The sequence below is a fragment of the Neodiprion lecontei genome, chromosome 4 (assembly GCF_021901455.1).
Source record: "Neodiprion lecontei isolate iyNeoLeco1 chromosome 4, iyNeoLeco1.1, whole genome shotgun sequence".
NCBI lineage: Eukaryota > Metazoa > Arthropoda > Insecta > Hymenoptera > Diprionidae > Neodiprion > Neodiprion lecontei.
Window position 1 is genome coordinate 32,034,122 of NC_060263.1, and position 23,924 is coordinate 32,058,045.

General features: G+C 40.4%; 2 protein-coding genes across 3 annotated transcripts; one reads left to right on the forward strand and one right to left on the reverse strand.

Annotated features, from left to right (window-relative positions):
• Positions 1 to 54: 54 nt before the first annotated feature.
• LOC107220986 lies at positions 55 to 4,459 on the reverse strand. 2 transcript variants are annotated; one of them, XM_015659812.2, is made up of 2 exons: positions 4,137 to 4,459; positions 55 to 1,738 (listed from the first exon to the last, which is right to left on the reverse strand). In XM_015659812.2, exons 1-2 carry the CDS (start codon positions 4,299 to 4,301, stop codon positions 917 to 919), a joined length of 987 nt encoding a protein of 328 aa, XP_015515298.2. In that variant the 5' UTR covers positions 4,302 to 4,459; the 3' UTR covers positions 55 to 916. The 2 variants fall into 2 exon arrangements, 1 of the variants encoding a protein (XP_015515298.2); XR_006903910.1 differs by lacking the exon at positions 4,137 to 4,459 and adding an exon at positions 2,095 to 2,155 and having other exon boundaries at positions 1,597 to 1,738.
• A 1,048-nt stretch (positions 4,460 to 5,507) lies between these two features.
• On the forward strand, positions 5,508 to 10,168 carry LOC107220984 (S1 RNA-binding domain-containing protein 1). Its single transcript, XM_015659810.2, has 2 exons — positions 5,508 to 8,063; positions 8,685 to 10,168. The coding sequence occupies exons 1-2, from the start codon at positions 5,616 to 5,618 to the stop codon at positions 9,423 to 9,425; spliced, it is 3,189 nt and encodes a 1,062-aa protein (XP_015515296.1). The 5' UTR covers positions 5,508 to 5,615; the 3' UTR covers positions 9,426 to 10,168.
• The last annotated feature ends 13,756 nt before the right edge of the window (positions 10,169 to 23,924 follow it).

Sequence of the window (23,924 nt, forward strand, 5' to 3'; positions counted from 1 at the left end):
TCCAAAAGCGAATGAATTTTTATTGTTTCGAATATAAACAAAGGTTTTTTTTTGACGTTAACAGCACCTACCAGAATCGTTTTGGGCTTATACAGGGACCTGTCTAATGTTCAGGTAACTAAGACAACCTGAAATACTGTTTCAGAATTATTGGTAGCCTTATATGCGGAGTCAGCTCATACTCTGAATAATACGGTAAAAATGCTCTCTGACTTCACAAATAAGCAGCAATAATATGAATTATATCCCCTTATCTATCATTCGACATTGTCTAGAATTATGTCATGCTAATATTTTCATATTTGTTAAAACCTGTATACCAATAACAGTGTGATATTAATAATAATAATACATTATAATACCATAAATCATAGTGAATAATTTGAAAGAAATGAAAATAAATGACTAAAATAACCCTAAACCTGTAAATGCTTATATTTTATCCTGTTCTCATAATTATAAAGTAAAATTTTGACTAGCAAAAATTGCAAGGCTGCTTGGCAATTTTATTAAAGACATGAAGTTGACAACACCATTATCTTTCTTGAACTACTGATAGAAAATCTTCAATCACGTTACTCATGATTTTCGAAAGAATTCGAGCTTATTGAATCTGAACTACGTCAACTGTCGATATAATGAATTTATTGATAATTACGCTTTTTAGGCTGATTCTGCTATAATCCCAGATTATTTTATACCAAACTTATAATAGTTTGTACATATTATACAATACAGTTATAAATTAAATGCTTTGAAAATACCATGCAGGTCATTGTTAAATACTAATAAATAATATAGAACAAATTTTACACTTATATTTATTCACTACAGAAAATTTGTATGAATTTCTTGAATTTGGCTTCTGACACTTAACAGTTCATTCAAAACTATTACTTGCAGTTCAAGGTCTCATTTAAGATCTGCCTAATTGTTGCATAATGTATACGGCAAGAGCTATAGCACCAAAATAAATACCGACTGTCTTGTAGCTGTAGCTATTTGAAATTGTTACGGTATCAAAGTTGTCCTTAGTTAATTCAGCACGATTATTAGGTGTTTGAGTAGTGATGTCAGCTGTGGTTTTGGCTTGCAGCATTGACATGATTTGCGAAAATTTTTTATTCGAATCATTTTGCAAGGAATGAAAACATTGTTTGAACGTCTTGTCATTTTTCTCCTGTGCATCAGCAATAACGTTACGAACATCAGCTATTCTCCTGTTGTTATAAATCATCGAACCGCTCAGGGACAATATAGCTAAAAACGCAGATGCAAGAATAGATATGTATTTGTATTTCTGAGCATTCATTGCTTGGCTGTCGTGGTATTCTTTAATAGCCGTAGCTAGCTCTGTGAAATGATCTCTTTCCTCATTTTCCAACATGTTCAATTGTAAACCGATTTTGGATTGTTCCTGCAACCCCTTGTTCTCCATTATAGTCAGCTGCACGTATTTTGGATCATCGCGTCTGGTTTGTACCAATTCGCCGTAAGTTTCTTTCAATTTCTCATTTACTATATTTGCCTGATTTGTAAGATTTCTCCGCTTGTCTTGGCACTGAAATAGTCGATTCTGCACTTCGATGACATGATGCTTTGCTATTTCAACTTTATCCATCCCTGTCAATTGCTGATACCATTGCCACCAATTGACAAGACGTTGTGGCAACGGGCTTATTGTTTGTAATTTTTGTGGCGAACTTACATCTTGAATTATCGTTGCTCCATTAACTTGCTGGAATGTAATAAATGAATAAAAGTTGCATATCACATGCATTTATGTAAAATAAATCAAACTGATGAATAAGAATTCTCGACCTCGTATGTAATCTATTATAGAATCTTGGTGATCGGTCAATTAAGAAAACGTATTTTTAGTTAACGTTTCGACCCGGATATGGGCCCTCCTCAGAACGATTTATTTTTTAACTGTCAAGAATAACAAAAAGATTTTTTATAAAATAAATAATAGTACTAGAAGTAATCAGACTTAAATATTGTAGATGTAATACTCTTAGAGCTATTATATATTGTTGATTAGTAAGAACCTTATGATTAATTGAAAAAAGGATGTCTTTAAGTGTTATTTACCTTTTGAATTAAGTAAGTGGACTAAGACGTAGTCGAATTCACAATTACAATTGGTGGAGACAGTGTTCTTTTGAGTGACGTTAGACAATGTCCATCTTCAAGTTATTTTATATGTGGAAGTTAATGGTTGGAAGTCATTAATTAAAAAGATTAAAGAACTATGTTTCTTCACAGTCAGTATGCCATTGTGTTAAAAGGTTAATAAAGAAGGTCTTTTGAGCAATAAAATTAATTCACAGGTGTCAAAGAAGTGGAGGTAGGCTCTTTATAATTAAGTTCCACATGTCTAACGAAATATTGTTGGTTGAACCAATTGAGTCAACAGGTGAATAACGACTGATGGGAGAAAACAATGTAATCCAGAGTGAAGGTGAACCTATTATAAACAATTATACAGAAAAACAATAAATATTTTGTAAGAAAAGTTATGTAGAAAGGACTGTATAATGGGGACAAAAAATTTTTTTGTATGTAGTTAAGGTTAAACAATATTTGTTGTGTGGGCGGAGATTAGAGGTTTGTAAATATTACTTAAATGTTCAACATCTTGTCTAAGATTAACAGAATTGGTGTGACCTACAATGTTGCACATTTCTAATAACAGTCTTCTATAATAATTGTGTTCTTCACAAAGGATGTTTGTGTTGTCGTAATTAAAAGTGTGTTGTTTATCGATACTATGTTTCGTTAGAGCTGTGTGACGTTCTTCAGTCTCATGTATGTTGCGTTGGTGTTCCCTAATTCTAGTGTTGAGATGTCGACCAGTTTGACCTATGTAGACTTGATTGCAATCATTGCATGGTATTTTATACACGACATTAGATCGTTTGCCCATGGGGATCTTGTCTTTTCCTGTATCAAAAACTAGTTGTAAATCTTTTGAATTTTTTCCAAAAAACTTGACATTATATTTGGTGAATAAGCGGTTAAGTGACTCAAATAGTCCAGATATATATGGGATGGGGATATATGTAGTAGCGGGTCTATTGTTATCCTCGGCGGGAGTAGAGTCAATATTATTGTCAGGTATGTTGTTGATGTAGGTGCGTCTCTTATTAATTTGTTGGTGTAATAGGCCATGAGGGTAATAATTCCATCTAAGTATATTGTATATGAGCGATAGGTTTTTTTCCTGGAACTCTGTACTGGCTAGTTTGATAGCTCGGTCAACTAGGTTAATGATGGTGCCTATTTTGAAGGACAAAGGATGGTGAGAATTAAAATTCAGGTATCTTTGTGACCAGGTTTTTTTGTGAAACCAATCTGTCTTGATATTATTATTGTTGTGTATCAACAATACGTCTAAGAAACTGATGGCGTTATTTTCTTCTGTTTCGATAGTAAATTGTAATCTTGGACGGTACCGGTTAAAAATATTAAGGGTGTGATCTATTTTTTCGTTTGGAACGGCAGTAAGAATATCATCCACGTGTCGAAAGTAGAACGGTAAATCAAAACCAAGATCATTAATGCAAGACGTTTCCAAGTCTTCCATGACCAGGTCTGACAGGATTGGGGAGAGAGGAGATCCCATAGGCAAACCAAACTGTTGTGCATAAGTATCGTTATTAAATTTGAATATTGCGGAGTCAAAACATATTTTTAAGGCTTTATCAAGTCTCCACCAATTGTAATTGTGAATTCGACTACATCTTAGTCCACTTACTTAATTCAAAAGGTAAATAACACTTAAAGACATCCTTTTTTCAATTAATCATAAGGTTCTTACTAATCAACAATATATAATAGCTCTAAGAGTATTACATCTACAATATTTAAGTCTGATTACTTCTAGTACTATTATTTATTTTATAAAAAATCTTTTTGTTATTCTTGACAGTTAAAAAATAAATCGTTCTGAGGAGGGCCCATATCCGGGTCGAAACGTTAACTAAAAATACGTTTTCTTAATTGACCGATCACCAAGATTCTATAATAATAAAAATAAATCAAAGATGAGTGTTAAATAAGAATTCATTTGTTTTTGAAAACAATGACTACATAGTTTTAGCAGAGCTGTTTTGTTTTTCCCCAAATCATACCTTAACAATGGTATTGTATTTTTCAGTAGCAATACTCTGTACGCTGGATAGTTTCACTTGGGCCCTTTCAGTAGCGTTTCCGATTGCTGAACTAGCGTTGTTCAGAATTGGCAATTTGTTAATTTTTTTAACAATTGCGTCTAAGAATCGTCGTGAATTACCCATCGTGAGTTATGATATTTTGTACAAATATTATTTTTCAACGTTGACGTAATCAAACGTTACGTTACATTGCTAAGATCACGAAAATTCTCTCTGCTCACATAGACTCAATTCTAGGTTATATTGATTTAGGTTAGGTTTGAATTTGACTGTTTCGGGCATGGAGACTAGAGTAAAGGAGTGGACACAGCGTGCTTCAGAAATGTACACGAAATCCCGGCCTAAAACGGCGGCGCTGCGATCAAAAAGATCGTAGTCATATATATATATATTTAGATCAGACACACTGTTGCTACTTATTTCCTAACCTCAATGTGTCAAAATTCCTGCAGTGCTTATGTTTACATGTGTAAAACTTTTTGTTATTAATGTGCAGTGTTAATTAATTTATTATGTTCATTAAAATGGGTGTATCAAATTTCGTTGAATAAAAATAAGCTGAAACATTAGGAATCTGTAATCTATCATTTTCGCGTAATGAATCGAGAGAAGCTCAGGACAATTTTGTTCCCTAATTTTATGAAAAAAAAGTTTTGACAATTCTTGAAATAGTCTCCTTAACCTCCAATATACTATCATTGTGCGTCACTTTTCATTCTACTGCGAAAGCGCGGATCGGTCACTTTCATCGTGTGGACTAATCTTATCACTATATCTACGATATTTTCGACCCATGCGATGCTAGTGGCAGAGCGGAGAACTAATTGAAGGACGGGTTTTTGAGGACGCCGTTACTACTTATTCTCCTATGCTGTGTCCACTCCTTTACTCTAGTCTCCATAGTTTCAAAGGGTGAAGGGTATCGTAACCACTCGATTCTACACAGCTGACGCAGATTAGCCGGCAGGGGATTCGTTCACATCATGGTTCACATAATTGTCTACAGTTGAAAAGTCTAATGTAAAAAGAATCCCGGGTGTGCCCGGGTGTATAAGTATGTCGACAAGTGTGAAATGTGAAAATATTCAAGATTCGCAAACTATTTTCACACTGTACGTATGTATATGCACGTGAATGCCCCTAGCAAAGACGAGTTTTAATCGTTGAAAAGGATCTAAGAACGCTACAAACTTTGGTAAAACGGCGTATGGTACACGAAAAGTTTCACAGCATTTCATGGAAATAGTCATATATTCCGATTATCAAGTGAAGGTTATAGACATAAAATTTTGTTCAGCTCAACAGGATAACGAAATAGAGATATACGTAGTTATCTGTAAGTTATATTCACACCTCAGTCTTCAATGAAGTTTAATCTGTTTATTTTTTGTTAATTTTCATTACAATCAACAAGTTTAGGGTAAAATATGTGAGAAAATGAGTAGAAATTTGCGCCCAAAAACATCCACTGTCATTGTTATCGATGACGAAATAGATTCAGACGATGATCTTGACGTTACCTTTGAAAGAAGAAAAGATGATTCCGATTGTGAAGTTGAATACGTATCTCCTAAGGCGTCCGGAGCATCCAGAGACATAAGAAAGCTTCTCGTGATTGATCTGGATAAACCTGCTCGTAGGGCCGTTACTAGAGACAGAAATGTAGCACCAAGTGATAGCACAAATAGAACTGAGGCAAGAGCAAGGTTAGAAAGGATAAAGGAAAAGAGTGAAGTAACAATCGATGCTGAGTACAACGATGACATGAAAGGGGAAAGACAGGTTAGATCTGTCAGAGGTAGAACAAGTAAAGAATCAAGTAAAATACTCGGTGAGAAAAAAGATCGAATTGAAGCATCTTCGTCTAGAACAAAGTGTATTACCAGTGAGACATTGGATGACGTATTCGAAATAGAAACGGAGACTAGACGCAAACGGAATGAAGCTAAATCCAAAGATTCAGATTTCGAAGTTGAGTGTATGCCTGGTAGGGCAGCGAAAGGATCGAAACATTGCGGTAAAACATCTGTAATTGATACAGATGCATTAAGTGGTAAAGCAACCAGTAAGGACAAAAGTACAGAAGGAAAGAGCATCGCTGGGAATCTGGATTTGAGGAAAAAATTATTAAACAACAAGACTGGTGCAGGACACGAGCAAACCAATGAGGATATGTACAATAATGGAGTTCAGAAGAATGTTGAACCTGAGGCGAGTATTTCTGCTGAAAACAGAAAAAGAAAAGGTTCCGATGTTTCAACTGCTGCAAAAAAGGCAAAAAAAGTTGAAAGAGCTAGCTCGAAAAAATTATCGGCTGTCAACAAGAAGGATGAATTTCTTTCCACAGACGAATCAGAGAGTAAAGGTCCTGGTCAAACTGACAATTTTGGTGAAAATGTACACACCGAATGGTCCGAGCCTGATTATCTTAGTGAGTTTAATCAAATCGACAAACAAATTGCTCAAAATCTGATATCTCTTTTCAAGGACGATAACACAATACCGTTCATAGCGAGGTACAGAAAGGAAATGACCGGTGGAATGGAACCGGAACAATTGAGAAGCATAAAGAACTCGTACGATAGTTTGAAATCAATTAAAAAACGAGGATTGCTTATTCTGAAAACTATTGATAAACTTGGAAAATGGAATCCAGAGATTCACTCTGCTGTTACAGCTGCTAAATCGTTGGCGGAACTTGAGACTATCTATGCACCTTACAAACCTGGGGCGAAACGTTCTTTGGCTGAACGAGCCAAGGAGCTGGGCTTGGCCCCGATAAGCGAGGCTGTTCTGCTGGGCAAAGTGGTGCCTAGTTTGTCTTCGTTGATAGACACGGACAGAAATGGTTTGATAAATGTGAACGAGGTGAGACAGGGCATTATGCATATCATCGCAGAGGTGATAAGTAAGGACAAAATAACCTTTGAGGGAATTCGCGAGCTGCGAAAGAAAGTGGTTATTAACATACAGTCGACAAAGTCAAAATCTGCTGGTACATTGAAAGTGGCTAATGACGTAAAACAGAAGAAAGAGGATCATCACAAATACGAAAAGTACTTTCACTTCGTAGCGTCGGAAAGGAGCATCAGAGATTATCAAATATTAGCAATAAACAGGGGTGAATCACAGAAAATTTTAAGTGTCAAGATAATCATTCCAGATTGGTTCAAGGACAGATTGAGAGAGCGCTGTTTGAGGAAGTATAACTCTATCGGAAAAGTTTCAAGTTTTCATCATGATATACTCAATGAGAGTTTCGATGATGCTTACAATAGGCTCATCAAAAAGTTTGTGACTCGTCAAGTGAGGCATGAGCTGAATGAGAAAGCAGAGAACGCTTCCGTCAACGTTTTTGCCAATAACTTGAAGAAACTACTTCTCACTCCACCTCTCAGAGGAAAAACGGTTCTCGGTATCGATCCAGGTTTTACTCACGGCTGTAAATTGGCCATGGTATCGCAGTGCGGAGACGTGTTGGAAACGGCAACCATATATCCGCATACCAGGTCTCAGAAACACTCGGTCCAGGTCCTTGTTGATCTTGTTAAGAATTACCACTGCACGGTGATAGCTGTTGGTAGTGAGACTGGTTGCAGAGAAACTGAAAAATTTTTAACTGATCTCATTCAGGCTGGAGTGTTTCATCCTATCGATGTTTCGTACACAATTGTCAACGAGTGTGGTGCCTCAATATATAGCTGTAGCACCGAGGCTAAGTCGGAGTTTCCAAACCTGGATCCGAATATAATCTCGGCTGTCTCCATAGCCCGACGATTACAGGATCCGCTCGCTGAACTTGTTAAGGTAGATCCAAAAAATCTGGGCGTTGGAATGTACCAGCACGATTTACCAGAAAAACAGCTGCAGCTCACGTTGGGCGAGGTTTGGTCTTATTCTTAATAATTAGTATCAATATTTATGAAAAAAGTTGGGGGTCATACTTTGGTGCTTGTGAAAAATCAGTGAACAGAAAAGTTAGAGGAAATTTGAGAGATTTCCTGAAAAAATCACAAAATTTTCGGAGAATTTTCCATGATTGTTGAAATATTCGAATTTTTTCTGCACTTCGCATTGTCATTTACATTTGTTCCATTCAAAAGTTTAGGAACGAGGGGCGCGAAAGAAACGTTCTGCTTAAGCTGTACAGTTATGTTATTGCATAGTATATTATTTATTTTCAAAACCAATCTTGTTATGAAATGTAACATAGTTTATTTATCAATGTTACACAAATCACGTGTTTAAGGAATTAAAAAAATATTCTGAATAATTTTTAATTGGGCTGCGAAAAATTAATGATAGTAATGATACTCATTGTCAGGTAATTTCATACCGCTTAGGTGTCAGACATTACTGGGAGTTTTCAGAGTGCATGTGAAGTTTAGATTTTACACAGCTGACTCACACATGTTCACAGACAAAATTTGATGTACAACAGTATCGATCTGTAATTCCGGATGGAAACCTAAAAATTCATAGATCTGTAATTTTACAATGTTACAGGTGATAATGGAGACGGTGAGTTTTGTGGGTGTTGACATAAACACAGCGTCGCATTGTCTCCTGAGAAGAGTGGCTGGACTGAACGCTGCAAAGGCAACGAACATAATAAATCGTCGTAACACGTGTGGCCCGTATAAAAACCGATCAGAGCTACTGTTAGTCTCTGGTATCGGGAAAAAATCCTACGAGCAATGCGCCGGTTTTATAAGAATTTTACCTGAAACTGCACTGCTGGACGCGTCGTCGAGAAAAGATTCCTTGGTGTATTTGGACCAGACTTGGATTCATCCGGAATCTTACGATGTAGCCAAACAGTTCCTGAAGGGTTGTGGGTGCCACTTGACGGACCTGGGATCGGATGAATTCGTTCAAAAAGTCACGTCGTACGCAAACTGTGACCGGAAAACATTGGCAAAACAATTGGACACCAACGAAACAACGCTTGATATCATTATAAACGGATTATCGATGAAGAAAGGGGAAGACATCAGAATCAGAGAAGAAGCACCGTTATTCATGAATAATTTTCGATGCATCGACGATTTATGCGTTAACACAAGGGTGAGAGGTACCGTTCGAAACGTAACTAGTTTTGGGACATTCATAGACATAGGTGTAGGCACAAACGGCCTTCTGCCAATTGGAAAGCTGAAAGGTCAAGTTCTTAGTCTGGGGGAAAGAGTCGACGTATTAGTACTATCCATAAATAAAGATCGCGGTAGAATAAGCTTGACGCTTTGATAGATTCAAGACTGGAGGGAGAATTCCTCAATCGATTTTTTTTAAACTATTGCAAATAAGTGCAGTGGCATGAAATTTATCACCTTAGGTTCGACTACTCGTTTTTACATGATTACGTACATACTGACATACCGTTTGGCAAAGCTGCGAGAGATCGCTCGATCTCCTGTTATCGTTTACAATTTTTCATCGGATACTGTCTACTATTACCTTCTTGTGTTACGTGTTAAGCAGAGGGATACGCTCCCGTACCGACGTATAATTTACGGCTAATTGGACGTAGTTGTTACGCTCCAGGCAAGAGACAGTCAAGCATACATCGGATGCGAATAATTCGTCTTTCATACATATAGACGTATTTGTTTTTATCGTATAACGGGCTGACATCGCATAACAGTTTCTCTCTCATTATATCTATAGGTATATACCTGGTATGCAGAAATACCCGACCGGTGATATTCAATCACATTTTTATTTTATTTTCATCCACTACCCCTTCTCGCGTCATTTTTCGCGTGCACTCCGGTTTTAACTCGAGTGATTTTCATACATTGTAACATCGCGACTCAGAGATAGTAACTATAACGAATTTCAATACAAGGGAAGAAAATACGATCAACTCATACATATTTCGATTAAGAAAGACGCGTGAAATGTTATTATTACTTGTACATTTTTTTTTATTTCTTACGTTATTACACACATATAGCCTTACGTTCATGTCAATAAAGAATATTTTGTTACTTGAACGTCTAAAATTACGGCCCTCATTTATATCTCGCAATATTGTGTCGACAGGAATACTTATATTAGAATTAAGAAATACAATATGGAAGCCACACAGTTAAGAATAACTGCGAAACGTGACATAACTAATTGGTTTATTTTTTTTGCTATTTCTACTTTACTCTAATTTAACGACCTTTTTTCACCGCGCTCGTCTAATAAACGGCATTGATATAACGCAGCACTCCGTACATGTGATTATTTGTCAACTCGGTTCGTCTCTTGTATCCCGGAAATGACGTCACCACCGGCTCACAGTCAGCTAGTCGATACTGCACGAGGCATCTGCAGGCGATATGGGATACAGTTTTAAATATTTAAGTCGGATTAAGCGTGGAGGGGATACGCATAGTTGAATCAACGACGAGGAACGACGGAAAAATTAATAAAAATACCACAGACGAAACCGATCAGTACTTTCGCATCTGTCCGGTCGATAATCGGGAAAAAAATATTATGTATGAATAAATCGCGGTCTCTCTCTTCCCGACAAAAGTTCCTCTGCTTTATCGCCTTTCTTTTGATACGTCGCATCGCCGCTACTCTAATTAGTCGTTTGATCATAAGCGGAAAGTCCGAGCCACCGCCCGTCACTGATAGGATTATAGATAACGAGTGTATTATACGTCCGATCGTTCCTGCAAAGACCGATATCAGTGATTAATCAACGAATCCGAGTCCACATGAGAAGCTGCTTCGGTTGATTGTCACGTAACGCGTACCACTTTGTTGAATAAAAATAAATTACAGTCCCCCGTTTGAACATCCACCGCTTCACGAATAATAATAATTACTTCTGTAAAAACGTCGCGAGTCTCTTTTTAGTCGAGTTTTACTCCCGGTGTAGAGCGTCGAGCACGATGTGACAACGTAAAATTACCAGAGCTGGAGTTGCGTAACTTTGAGACGTATAACGTACGTCGGAGTTTGCATTCTACTTGTTCACTTTTCAGAGTCGTGCTTATATTTTCCGTCGAGTATCCGTCTCGCTTCCATCGATCGAAATAAGCATCGTCGGGTTACGAGTAGATGTACATACATAAACATAGGTACCGGGCATACGTGTACGAAGTAGGTATGCTTTTTTCCATCACGCTCGAAGAATCGCTGGTACGTGTGCATAAATAATTCCTCTTCGCACGGGGCAGATTTCTTTTCCCATTTCACCCGCAGTCTCATGTGGGTAAATTTTTCACCTCATTCTATAACGTTTTCCGTTTTAATGATCTTTTTTGCCAAGTTGAAGTAGCACGTCGTTTATACCACTCGTCCGCCGGTTCGATCGATGCAAAATCGTGCGAATTGATTGCGCTGCAGAATTCTTCACAGGTACCCGCATTTGTAACGAGTCTACGAGTAATTGTCACGTTCGTCGACCGATTTCGAGGCTGCAGCAGCTATTCGTTATCCGAATACCAGCTTAATTCCCAGACCCCGTCACCCTCTCCTCTGCAGGGCTCGAACTCCGTGATACGGGGTAACTCTATACACCGTAGAGGGGTAAAAAGCACGCGTCCGCACAGAGTTCATACCGGGCTGGTTTACGGTTGCGGTTCTGAATGGGACGTGGAACGTGGGGTGGAGGGAAATGAGTCATAACGCGTGAGAGATCGATAGGATTCATTCACCCTGGGAAATAATTCACGTGCCCTGGCGTCAGTGTCGTGTCATTGTCTGTCGCGGGTCTCGACGACCCCGAAGGCGTGGATTCCTCGCTGAAATGATTCAGTAATTTTTGTATTGCAAGAAATTTTAGAACGTCTGTCGATGTACACGCACAGAGGTTTCTCGTTGCCGATGAAAGGTGATTTATTGGATTGCGTTACACGTCCGTCCGTTGTACCGTAAATTCAATATCAAACCTAGCGTTGGTTACACCTGTCAGTTTAAATTACAGACGCGCTGTATCTATAAGTATAAGGATTTTTTCTCTTTTAGTGGACAGATACTTACCACCGAGACTACGACTAACATTTAAATAAAAATCCCTTGGTTTTGCTTTACGTGTATGTTTTTTTTTTTATTTCTCTATACCTTCATTTTATGTATACATAGTTTCTGCGCATCGCGTTTTCTCCCTCTTGTAATGACGTTCCAACGGCCGGTGTGGCGTCACGGCGTCGCGACGCTCAGGGATATCTTTATATCGACGCTCAAACTCGTGCAGGTCTGTCGCTTGAAACTGCGGCGTAAACAAAACTTATACCTAGCTGTTTAGATGCGTATAATATTCTATTCGATGTATACAAAGTTCTTGAAAATCGTGCGCAAGAACCAAAAAAACTGTAACTCCGTCTTTCCATAAATATTATAAAGAAAAGAATAATTTCAATTGTTGAGTCGCTCTCAAAAATTGTAGAAAAACATTAATTGCGACGCGTATTCACAGGCCAAGTCGGATTGTTTTTCCGCACCCTTTCGAAATTTCAGGAGTGCTTAACGATACAAATTGGACGAAATATTTACCAGTCGAGTTGAATCAGTCTGTGGCATGCATGATACATATATCTGTATAGTATAACACACGTCGCGTGCACGTTATGAGAGAGAACAAAACCACTGCTGTTAATTAGTAAGAGCTTCCACACCGGCTGTGTATACATATACATATATAAACATATATATACATATATATATATATATATAGTTTTGATCGCGTGACAGATATAAACGGGAAATTTAGACTCGTTCTTTGAAGGGTTTTTGCATTAGCCGCAGGTATGAAGTTGCCTGTTTAAAACGCGCGTGACAAACTATCCGGATCACTGCCCAATTTTACCCTCCTTTCGTTATCGTGTCACCGTGAGCAGACAGTGAATGTTAATTTTCGGGGGAATTCCTGAATCCCGTAATACGCCAGGACTGCTGTACGGAAACAATAATTATCAACCGTCTTCCTACGTAATGATCGGTGTTCAAAATTAAAAGTGTGTATCCGAGGACAAGCTGGACCTCTGATGACGTTTGTGGAGCATAAGGTACGCGCATTTTTGATCGTTGATTGAACGTAGATGCGAGTGCAGCTGCACAATCGAGACGCAGAAAAGAAACGAGGGAATTGTTACCCTGCACTCATCCAGCCGAGAAAAGGGAATTACGCTGCCGTTCTCGACTAAAGACCACTTAAACGATCTCTGGCACAGTTTTAATTAAACAAATTATCGAACGATTACAAACCTTTGTTAGAGTTTCTGTACAGTAGGTACGTTCTACATTCAACTGCCCGAACAAAGTTTTCTATTCCGTGAATTATACACGTTGCTCGATTCAATTCCGCATTATATTTTCCGGCGTCTTTTGTGTAACCTCGAGTGCACGGCTGATTGCGAATGATTTTCAATCGAACACCGTACGATTAAACATTTTTCTACAGCAAGCCGCCCCGTATCATTAACGATGGAATTTCGAGCGCATTCGTTCGGTGATTTTTGTTTCGTTTTCTTTTCTGCATTCATCAACCGGACGAAATGAGTCGGATTTTAATTAGTGGGTATAATTAAAGCGGCTCGTAGGTCAACGCTGCGACGTTCGTGAGTCGGGTTCTATGCGCATCGGGTGTACGATGATGCAGGGTAACGATGCACCGAGTTAAGTAGGAAAGCGCTAGTTAACTTATTTATACGATTAACATTTAATGTGAATTTATCGCTCGACTTTTCAACGCTGCAGCGCGCGGAGTTGCATCTGACTTTGGTTAATATCAATTGGGCCAATGCCTCGGAGCTCAGCAGCCTCGGGGACTAAACCTGTTCGGAGTAAATACATACCAGCTTAACATAATTGGCAAAAGCTTAACCGCGCGCCGATAAAGCTAAACAATTTTCTCTCTCAACGCTGTTAACTGCGGAATATCTGTCAATTAGCCGGCCATTCGGCGTGATCGCTGTATCAGAGATGCAGGTTTAATATCGCAGCAGGGAAAGGTGAACGAGCGTATAGGAAGAGGGGATTATAATTTCGCGATTTAATTACACACGAACGGCGAAATGTGAAAAGGATGAGAATTATCTCTTATAAAATTCGACCAGCGACCAGCTTGCGTTTGGCATTTTCGAATTGCTTTACAATTTTCTCGATCAATTATTTACTTGCAGACGATTTGACCCTTATCACCGTAATGCAATATTAAACGTTAAACGCGTAACCCTGTTTCAACCCCGCGAAGTGATGCGCCGCCAATTTTCGGTCCCAATTTAATTCAATTTCGAGGCAATCATATCAAATTTAATCCCTCCGCCACTTCACTTCTAATAAATGGTTGAGTTTCATTCGAGTTTTATTAGATTAAACGAGTGGTCAATATAATAAAGCGCAACCTCGGTGTATAATTCATCTATACACATCATTTCCAGCCCCCCCCCCCCATAAGCCCGAATAAATTCACGCCTATACATTCGATATATATTTACACACTACACTTATATAATAAGAAATGCACCGGTAAATTACTCTCGTATCGATAAAAGATATGAAATTTTAGTACCAGGAGAGTTAGCAGCGAAAATTTTTCAAATCTTCTATTCCCGCGACGATTAGAACGTCGCTTAATTATTACAATGACGACTCTATTCAACTCTGTATTTTAATCATTATCTCCGTGCGGAAACTCGTTCGATAAGATGTATCGATCCGCGATGCGGGTTGAATTTTGTTTGACTTTGCGCTCCGGCTGATCAACGTCTTTGCAGAAGCTGGTCAGAGGCGCAATATATCTATTGATTGGATCATCGAAACGTGAAGCAGCGACGCAGGGGAAATTCGGCTTCGTTCACACCGAGAGCATAGTACGATGGTGAAAAATTTTGCAAGAAGTGAGAGCGAGGAATTCTTATCGGCGATTTTCGTCGATTTGATGAAATATACGCGCGAACTTGCCGACGAATCGTCGCATGCCAATTTTCGCGTGAAAACCGCCCAGTGTCTAAAAAAAAAACGGATATATTCTTCAGTGTGATCGTCTCCTTACCGCCGGCGATATTTCGCTCCTTTGTTCTTATACCCGTAGCTGTTCAATAACTACCTTTATCCTCGTACGTCCGGTTCCTTTAACCAACCTCACGTCTCAACGAATTCGAGTTTGATATTTTCTTTGAAGAAAACGTACCTTAGCCCGCAGCAGGCGGCGCAAATAACACGAATATCCTTCAGGCCTGGACGGTGGTTCAATCTATTATCGTCGCTGGTGGACCTGACGATAAATATAATTTAGTACATGATCTGTACGCGCGTTTATGTAGACGAATATACGTGTAACGCGTTTTGGATCATCCGGTAGGTGAATCGACGGAGTTTCGTTCTCGTAGAAGCGAAGCGAAACGCGGCGACGCCGCTGCCGATTATTTATGATTGATAACGCGACGCCGCGATGTGGTAATTCGGGTGAAAATATATGTTCGAGGATATCCTTTTTTTCGCGCTTCCCTTCCCATCTTTTATTATGATTTTTTACTCCCTCTACTTCCTCTCGAGAAGAAAGTTTCTCTCCAAATTTTGCGAAAGATTGCTCAAACGGGGGTCCCGGTGATCCTTATTAATGATGCCGTTTACACCCCGTGACATCCGAAGGCTCGAACGCCGCGGCGGTTGGCCCGATCGCATTTCTTCCATAATATACCTATTTTATAAATATCACAGGTTTCGTGTCCCGAATGCGAAACACCCCTTTATGGGGTAATTCCGACCGCCGATACGGTACCTACATATATTCCCCCTGCGTCTGCGAGGACTCCGATTCGTATAAGGATATGTCTTTGTACCGTTTCGACGACGTGCGGGATGTCGCTCTGGGATTTTTTCGGGAGAAAAGTGTAAAAATCGGAAAATAAAAAACCCGCCGTAAACTTTCGATAAGAAGAAAAGAAGTAAGGGAAAAAAGAAAACTAGCGAAGCGGTGCAAATTCTGTCCGTATCGTGTAATATTAGAATATATTACAAATAACTTGATAATAAAATTAAGGAATTAAAAATTTTTCAATATCGATTGACCAACCCCCCAAATCACCTCCAAATAATTTAAAAATAGTTCCTTCATTTTTACAGATTTCTACCTCAACTCTAACTCCTCCGGCCAACAAGATGGATTGCCCTTTTTGAAACACACGTGTTTCCGACACATTCTCAGTATATATTTTATTGGGAGCGTAATAATGTTCAAAAAAATCTGCAACTGCGAGGTTTTAGCGGACATTAGTGCTACTATTTGATAAAAAATTCACATCAACGTGAGACGCAATCTACACGAATTGCACACCCTCGAAATCTATCTTTTGTTTTATTTAGAGGAAGTGCAATTCGTGTAGGTTGCCTGGTTATACGATGATGTGAATTTTATCTCAGATAGTAGCACCAATGCCCACTAAAATTGATATAATATTACTCCTACGATAAAATACATACTAAGATTGTGTCGGAAACACGTGTATTTTAAATGGGGAAATCCATCATGTTGGAGGGAAGGGTTAGAGTTGAGGTGAAAATCTGAAAAAATTAGGCAATTCTTTTTTAATTATTTGAAGTAGATTTGGGGGGGTAGGTCGAAAAAAAATCGTCGACACCATAAATATGATGTGTATATATATATACACGTTATGTTATTATTATTAACGTTATTATTAACGTGGAACGTATAATACACATATATATATATATTTTTTTATTTATTAACGTTCCACGTTGTGTGTATATATATACATATATATACACATATCATCTTGCAATGTTACAAGCGTGTAATATATTATTATGCGTGTGTGACACGTGCGGCGGAGAAATTGGGGCCTAAACATTCAGCGAGAGTGTAACTTGGTATTCCTATTGGCTACGATTGCATCGTTGAGCAAAATATACAATATCGGCGAGAGTAAGGTCGGATCCGGGCCACATATTGATACGCGGACTGAATTTTTCCCCGATATTTTCCCACCCCGTTCCACCGAAACAAACACACGCGCATGCATATGGCGCAAAAACTCTACGGGGCCAAGGCCTTCTTATCGTCTCATCAACGAGGGGATTTTATCATTTTTCGCCCGACTATTTCCTCCCCCGCAAAGTGTAACGCCTTTCAAACCGCAGCGCGCCACCCTTCGTCATATTTTCCGTGTGTTTTTCTCGCTGCTTGTTAATCCGGATTTTCGTCTTTTTCATCGGCTTTTGGCTTCGCGTTAACCAGATCAATCAGTTTTCATTCAGCAGCGACGAATCTTGAAGCAAGGTGAATTCACACCAGATAATGAACAAACCTGCATGCAATAGCTATGCTTTCTCGTGTACTAGTCACCAGTCATCGATCGGGTGATTTTTTTTCCAATTTCAAGGCATTTGCAGCCGTGAAATAATTTCTACCGAATCTGTATTTTTACCATTTGTCAGAGTTGACTTTTTCCCTTGCCCTTCGCTTCTCGAATCCGGGGGGTGGTTTTCACGTTACAGCTCTTTCTATCCCTTCGGCGTATTACGTTACAGCGCAGGGGTTTTCGCGGTGTGTGGGTGGAAAGGAGGTTGACAACTGGCACGTCGTTTGTCTCGCTTCTCGGCTCTGTTTACTTTTAACAAAACGAGTCCCCCGGGATTGTCTGTGAGAAACGGAGTCGGCATCAAGAGGTTTCGACGAGGAGGGTGTTGCCTTTGCGCGACTCCTCGGACCCCGAGCAATAATCGCCTGCATTTCCGTTGCACGTTCTATGAACGTGACCAAGAGATAGAATAAATATCAGGTAGGAAAGTCGAAGCAACTTCCTTAAACAAGCTTCTGCTTCGCTGTGCAGCTTGCAAATATTCTTCCTCTTCCGAAACTTGGAGGGCAGTTTCCGTTCGGCCATTGCGAACAAAGTTCGATCGACTCCCAAGTCCTCGCAAGTTTTGCTTGTGAAATATTTCGAGCAGTTGATTCTGTCTTCGACGACAGCAGCGAACAATGATAAGTACGTCGCGGTTCTTCGGTGATCGAAATGATGTCCGGAGTCGCAACCGCGGCTTCATTTCAACCTTACGAGAGACCCGACTTCCAACAAGTCTCTTACACATTCGCTTGCTATAGCTCATCCAGTCCTCCTGGGCTCTGTTCGTTGGTTTCATCAGACTCCGTCTGTTTCTTCAAACAATGGCTCTCCGTGTGCTGAACCGTGGCAGTGATATCTGTCTGACCTTTAATGACTGCACACCGATGCTGGCTGGTATAGGTACAGACATTGGACCCACAGACAATTGGACGCTTTGCATGCGAGCCCCTCACGCAGGGTTTGAAATTCATCAACGTGAAGGCGTGTCGTTGGATTCGCCGTTTCGAAACGTCGCGTGTATAATTTTGAAATTCAAGTATGAAAAAGAGAAGCTACGCGGCACTCGACACTGCGACGGTGAAGCGTCTTCGCAGGAGTTGGGAATCGGGTGGTATTCCTTTTTCCAAAATTGAGTGACTGTACGGTTCGAGGCGTCCATTAGACTGTAGGTTCTCATTTCCCACGGGGAATCCGAAAGGAAAAGCTTGAGAAAATCACTACGCATTCGTATTATAGGATCGTATCGCCGTACGTCGAGTCGAATAGGTTTGGGATAAAAATTTATCGGAAAACACCGCGAGTTACATTATTTCATCTTATCGGTCCCTGCCTAGACGTAACTCTTGCATTCCAAGTAAATCGCTGAAAGTTTAACCAAGCAATCTGCGAGTTTTATCGAACTGTCTCAACACCGAGCGTATCCCGCTCGCCTTACGCACCTTGAATCTTGTTCCTAAATTTTTCACGTCCCGTGGTACACTCGGTTGCCCAGCAAGGGCGATTCGACGGATGAACAAAATAAAAAAAAAAAAAAATAAAAAAAAACGCGCCACCGTATATCTCAATTCGCCCCCCAGCAACGCGGAGAACTGCTTTGTGCCTCCATTCTCATGTATCTCCATACAAAACGTTATTAGAAAAGTGCGCAGCGCAGATTCGAGTCGTCGAGGTGACACCAGACGATTCGTCTCGTTTCACTTATCCCGGTATATCCAAGCACAAGAGAACATCGCAAGTAGAATGCACGATAGAATACAGAAAATTCTCTCCAAGAACTTGAGACTATCGATTGTCGTACGGAGCTTGACTTGCGGTTGAATCAGGATGAATTTATACGCTTTACGTGTTAAAAGGGAAAAAAAAAATCCCCGTCCCCGTTTACAGACCTCAACTTGAATTATTTCGAGTGTCGCACGTGCCTCGGGACTTTTCACGCGTACAACCTACGTTTTGCGTCGAATTAAGTTAGGAAATGAAGAAATAAAAAAAGCGGCGCACCCCGCTCCGCGCTCTGTCGCCGCTTTGCCGGGGTGAAGTGACCTCTTTGCTCGTACGCAGGAGAACATTCGGCACGTGTGTATTAGCGCGGGGCGCGAATAATCAAAAGTTTATCTAGAAACTAGCGTGCTAGAGCCTCGCGGGGCCATAAAGTAGGCCGAGGAACGGCGAAATCGCGTTACTGGAAAACACCCGGCCGAGTCGTAACGGCGGGCTTTTACTCACCTCAAACTCGGTGTACAGGAAGATCGGGACGCGGATTTGTCGGCTTGCAGGTAACGCTGCAAGCTTGATTCTCGCTGGCGCCTCGGCTCGTCGGGGGTGCGATTCGCGCTTGAAAATTTGCATTAAACTTGATCAAAGGTGTGCGCATGTGGCCGTATAAATTCCACGGCTAATTCGGCGTCCCGTCGCTTTTTCCACTTCTCGAGATAAACTTGGCGCAATTCGTACCGATAATTCCGAGCATGAATTTCTCGGGGCACGTGTAACGTGTTTAAGCAAATTTGTCCTCGATACGTCGACAGTCGAACAGATAACGACCCCCTCACCTCTAATACCCTAGCATCACGCGAACTTTTATGGCTAACGAGGTAATGAGTTATGTAAGACGGTGATTGGCCGTATACTTCCACCGTGACGAGAGGAGGTTACGGAAGGGGGAAGGTTATGGGGCCTGAAATTTTTTTTATATCCTCGTTCATCGTTATTAAGACAGCTCGCGAATAGCAAGTATATATCACGGCTTCGAAGTGACGTGAGACCCTCAGGGGGATTTATCCTGTTTAGCGCGGAGTTTATACGCTTTTTTCACCTTAACGTCTCTCTGTTAATCAGATTGTTACTCGGATTAATGGTCGCGTATGCACTATGTATACATCGGTGCAATTAGCAATTAATCTTGAAGAGGTTTCGTTCGCCCTCCGCGAACCAAACGCGATCAATCGCAATTCTCTGGACCACTGGTTGAAACTCGGTGTACAATATGCATAGGTGTGCTCGACAAATATTTTATACCCTTGTAATTGAACCCAATTGCCGAGACGTTGAAGCTTTTTCCGCTTCGAGTAACACCCGCTCCGTAAATTCAGCTTCATCAATTCCTTTACCAAAGGAACCCTGCATCGCTGATTGAAAAACCGAGTATGTTGATGTGTAGCTGCACAGGTATTCAGACTGCACGCTTGTTCGTTGACGTATGAAAAAGCTTTTTTCCCGGTGGTTGCGAGTAGTTCGGTATTAAGTCAGCCGAGTCCGTAGACCTAGGTCTGGGTTCGAACCTTGGCATTGAGGTTCGCTCCTTTTCCTTCCATTATTCCGCCATTCTTCCACTCTCTCTCGGCTCGATTTTCGTGCCTCTCCCTTTTCCGCTCTCTCATCTACGCCCGCATTGTCATCACAGACGCTTTGTGACTTTGGTTTCCCAGACTGTGATCATTGCACCTGTATTCGCATGCATGTACGGTGTACGTACATTCACGCGCAGTCTGCAGCATAGACCTAACCTGCCTCAACTTGAGGATCCGCTATCGTCGTATCGTTACATGTATGCATAGCTGTCGCAGCCACAGTAACGGTAACAGACTGACATATTGGAGCGGCGGCTGAAAAAAATCTTTTCATCCAGACTGAGAGCTGACGCATATTACGCGGCTCGGAGGTCGTTGTACAATTTTGAATTTCGTCTTGCGTCGTCCTGGAATCAAAATATGTCGACAGAGGTGAATTTGTTGGGGCGGGGATGAAGTTTCGAAAGAGCTTAATTTCAAATTATTTGGTGGCGAAACTTGAAGCAAAGAAATGAAAAGTTCAAGAAACAACAAAGTTTCGAGTGGTCGTAAAGCTGACGGCTCAAACTTCCGAAATGCAAGATTCCGAAAACTCAAGTTACGATAGAGCAAAGTTACGGAAAGTAAAGTTCCAATGGAGCAAAATTTCGAAAAATAAAGTTTCGAATTTCAATAGAGTGAAATTTCGAAAGTTAAAACACACCCGCACGGCTTAGTTTACTCAACGAGTGGGTGTAAAAAATCAGAATCACCAGAATTCCGAACGTAAAAATATCGAAAATCCAGAACAAAGAAAGCTCAGAGTGGTGAAATTTCACCAAATTGGAAATTCACAGAACTGAAAAACTTCGATCATTCAGAATTCGATGTTTCAGATCTTTAAATTTTCTCATTTTCTCACTTTCGGTACTTTAACCTGTCGCAGCTACGCCCTTTCGGCATTTAGTCCTTTCGGAATTTCGATGTTTCGTCAAAGTTTGATTTTTTTACTCCAAGTTTCGGCACCAAATAATTCGAATATCGGCGCTTTCGGAACTTTTCAAATTCGGAATTTCAATCCCGCCCCAATTTTTTCTTCGTTATTTTTCACACGTATATTACCGTTTCACTATTCATGGGGATATTAATTCCACCACCAGCTTTTTTACGACGTCAAGCATTATTGTATAGCTATACTCCGACACGCGATAAAGAAATTTTATTTTCCACTATCGCTTGAGTAAATATATAAGCCCGATTACTCGCGTAAAAAGTAACCGGTAAAATGCCTGAGTTCACCCTCGTTTTCTCGTACATCGGCCGTAAAGAAAAAATACTCTCCCCCCACTCCCTGTCCAAAGGTTCTTACCGCGCTCGTTAAACTACAAATCCAACCGTAACCGTAACTTTTTACAATGAACGGAAAACCCTTCTTACAGAAAACATCTCCGGCCTTTGAACAGGTTTGCTTCTTTCAACTGCTCGAATCCCATAATTGCATTGTCTAGTTTACAACATCCGTATTCATTTACGACTAATAACTCTTTCCATTCCTTTTTTTACTTCCAGCTCGTAGGCTCGCGACGTTGGAGGAACAACGCTATAATTCGAAGATCTGCAATTTCCGGGACCGCTTTGAGCAAGTGAGAAGGTTCTAAAATCGTATCGATGGCTCTTTTGACATCCAACAATGCGCATGGAAGCGTCCAGCCTAAGCAGCAAATGGGCAAGGTAGGATCCTTGGTGTACTTGATGATACATGTAAGATGATGCTCGGATTGACTAATCGCCAAACTCGTTGGCTGGAAGTCGATCGTCATCGTCGATGGGAACATTTAACCCCGTCGTCTCTCACCGCTTTTCCTTTCCATTTTCAACCGAATTTCGATCGATTTACTCAACTGGATGGGAGAATCTGGCTTATCCGTTCGCCCACTTTCGTTTCCCCGCAACCTTTCCCGAACGAACGCCGGTGACGTGATAAAAGGAAAAGATTACATTTTCGGTAAGTGGCCCGACAGTCGTAAGCTTACACAAAAGCTAACCTCGGTTAAACGACGGTGGTAACAATGCTGAGCCAAATGGTAATAACGAAGACGACGCTTTTGCGGATAAACGATCCCCGTCTCTTCTTCTGATAAAGCGAAAGCATTCCGACAAAACTACAGCGTGTCGCGTTTTTCCTCAAACTAAGACTACGCGTATAACATTCGCAAAATCATTCATTTTTTTACGCTTTGGGGATATCCTTACAATCCAATTGAACTCGACTCCATCGACTTCAGACGCAGCTTTCGAATTGTTTGTTTCGTATTTTTTCTGCTATTGCAATATTCCGCCGGGACCGTATGTCGGATGAATTCTTAATCGGCGAAACGACCCGGACATTCGTCACGGGCGTCGGTTCAATCAGAGAAATTGACAAGGACGCCTATTCCTCGGAGGATCAGTGACGGCTCTGGAGAGCAGGGCGATCCTCTTCCGCAACGCTCTCGTCATCTGAATATCTTTCTTCGCGTCGTTTTTCTACCCCATTATCCCTAAGCTCACGCGGATACGAGCCAGTGGAAGTGAAATGCCTATACCGAATATAAAGGTTCGTACGCACTATTGAAATTCGGTGTATATACTTGGCCGGAAGTGCGTATTGTACCTACACATGCCCATCCGACTTCCTTTCACCATTTAGCGCAAGTCACCAACCGCGTGCGGAGCGAGCTTTTTCCAAGTGTAAACGTCTCTCAGGCCAAAGTAGCTTTTCTCGTCTTTGCTTTCTTTTCACCCTCGAGAGCCTTAAGTCTTTCCACTGGGCGCGAACGTTACGACGCGCAAATAAAAGAGCACCAAAAATGTTTGTAAGTATTTGAGCTAACATTACGCTGCCTGCGTTGGCCCGGCGGCAAAAAAATATGAGCAACGTCTTAATTATACCTATACAAGTTTATTTAAGGTTCGTTAAATAAAACAATCGAAATAAAATGGAAAAAATTATCCTGCCTCTATTACTAATAATTGACGTTGAGTCATGCGCGACGACGCAAAAAGAAAAGAAAAAAAAAAAAAAGGTACGATAAACACAATGGATTTAGAAAAAGTGATCGCACGAGAATATCGCATTTATTTTGAAAAATTCTTCAGTGCCATGAAAGTGGCGGAATAGTTTCCAT

What these genes read in the sequence shown, in the direction of transcription:
- LOC107220986 (XM_015659812.2), bottom strand. Translation starts at nt 4,301, where the DNA reads ATGGGTAATTCACGACGATTCTTAGACGCAATTGTTAAAAAAATTAAC. An exon ending in AATACAATACCATTGTTAAG is followed by an intron (nt 1,739 to 4,136) that starts GTATGATTTGGG and finishes ATTACATTCCAG; the next exon opens with CAAGTTAATGGAGCAACGAT.
- LOC107220984 (XM_015659810.2), top strand. Translation starts at nt 5,616, where the DNA reads ATGAGTAGAAATTTGCGCCCAAAAACATCCACTGTCATTGTTATCGAT. An exon ending in TGCAGCTCACGTTGGGCGAG is followed by an intron (nt 8,064 to 8,684) that starts GTTTGGTCTTAT and finishes ACAATGTTACAG; the next exon opens with GTGATAATGGAGACGGTGAG.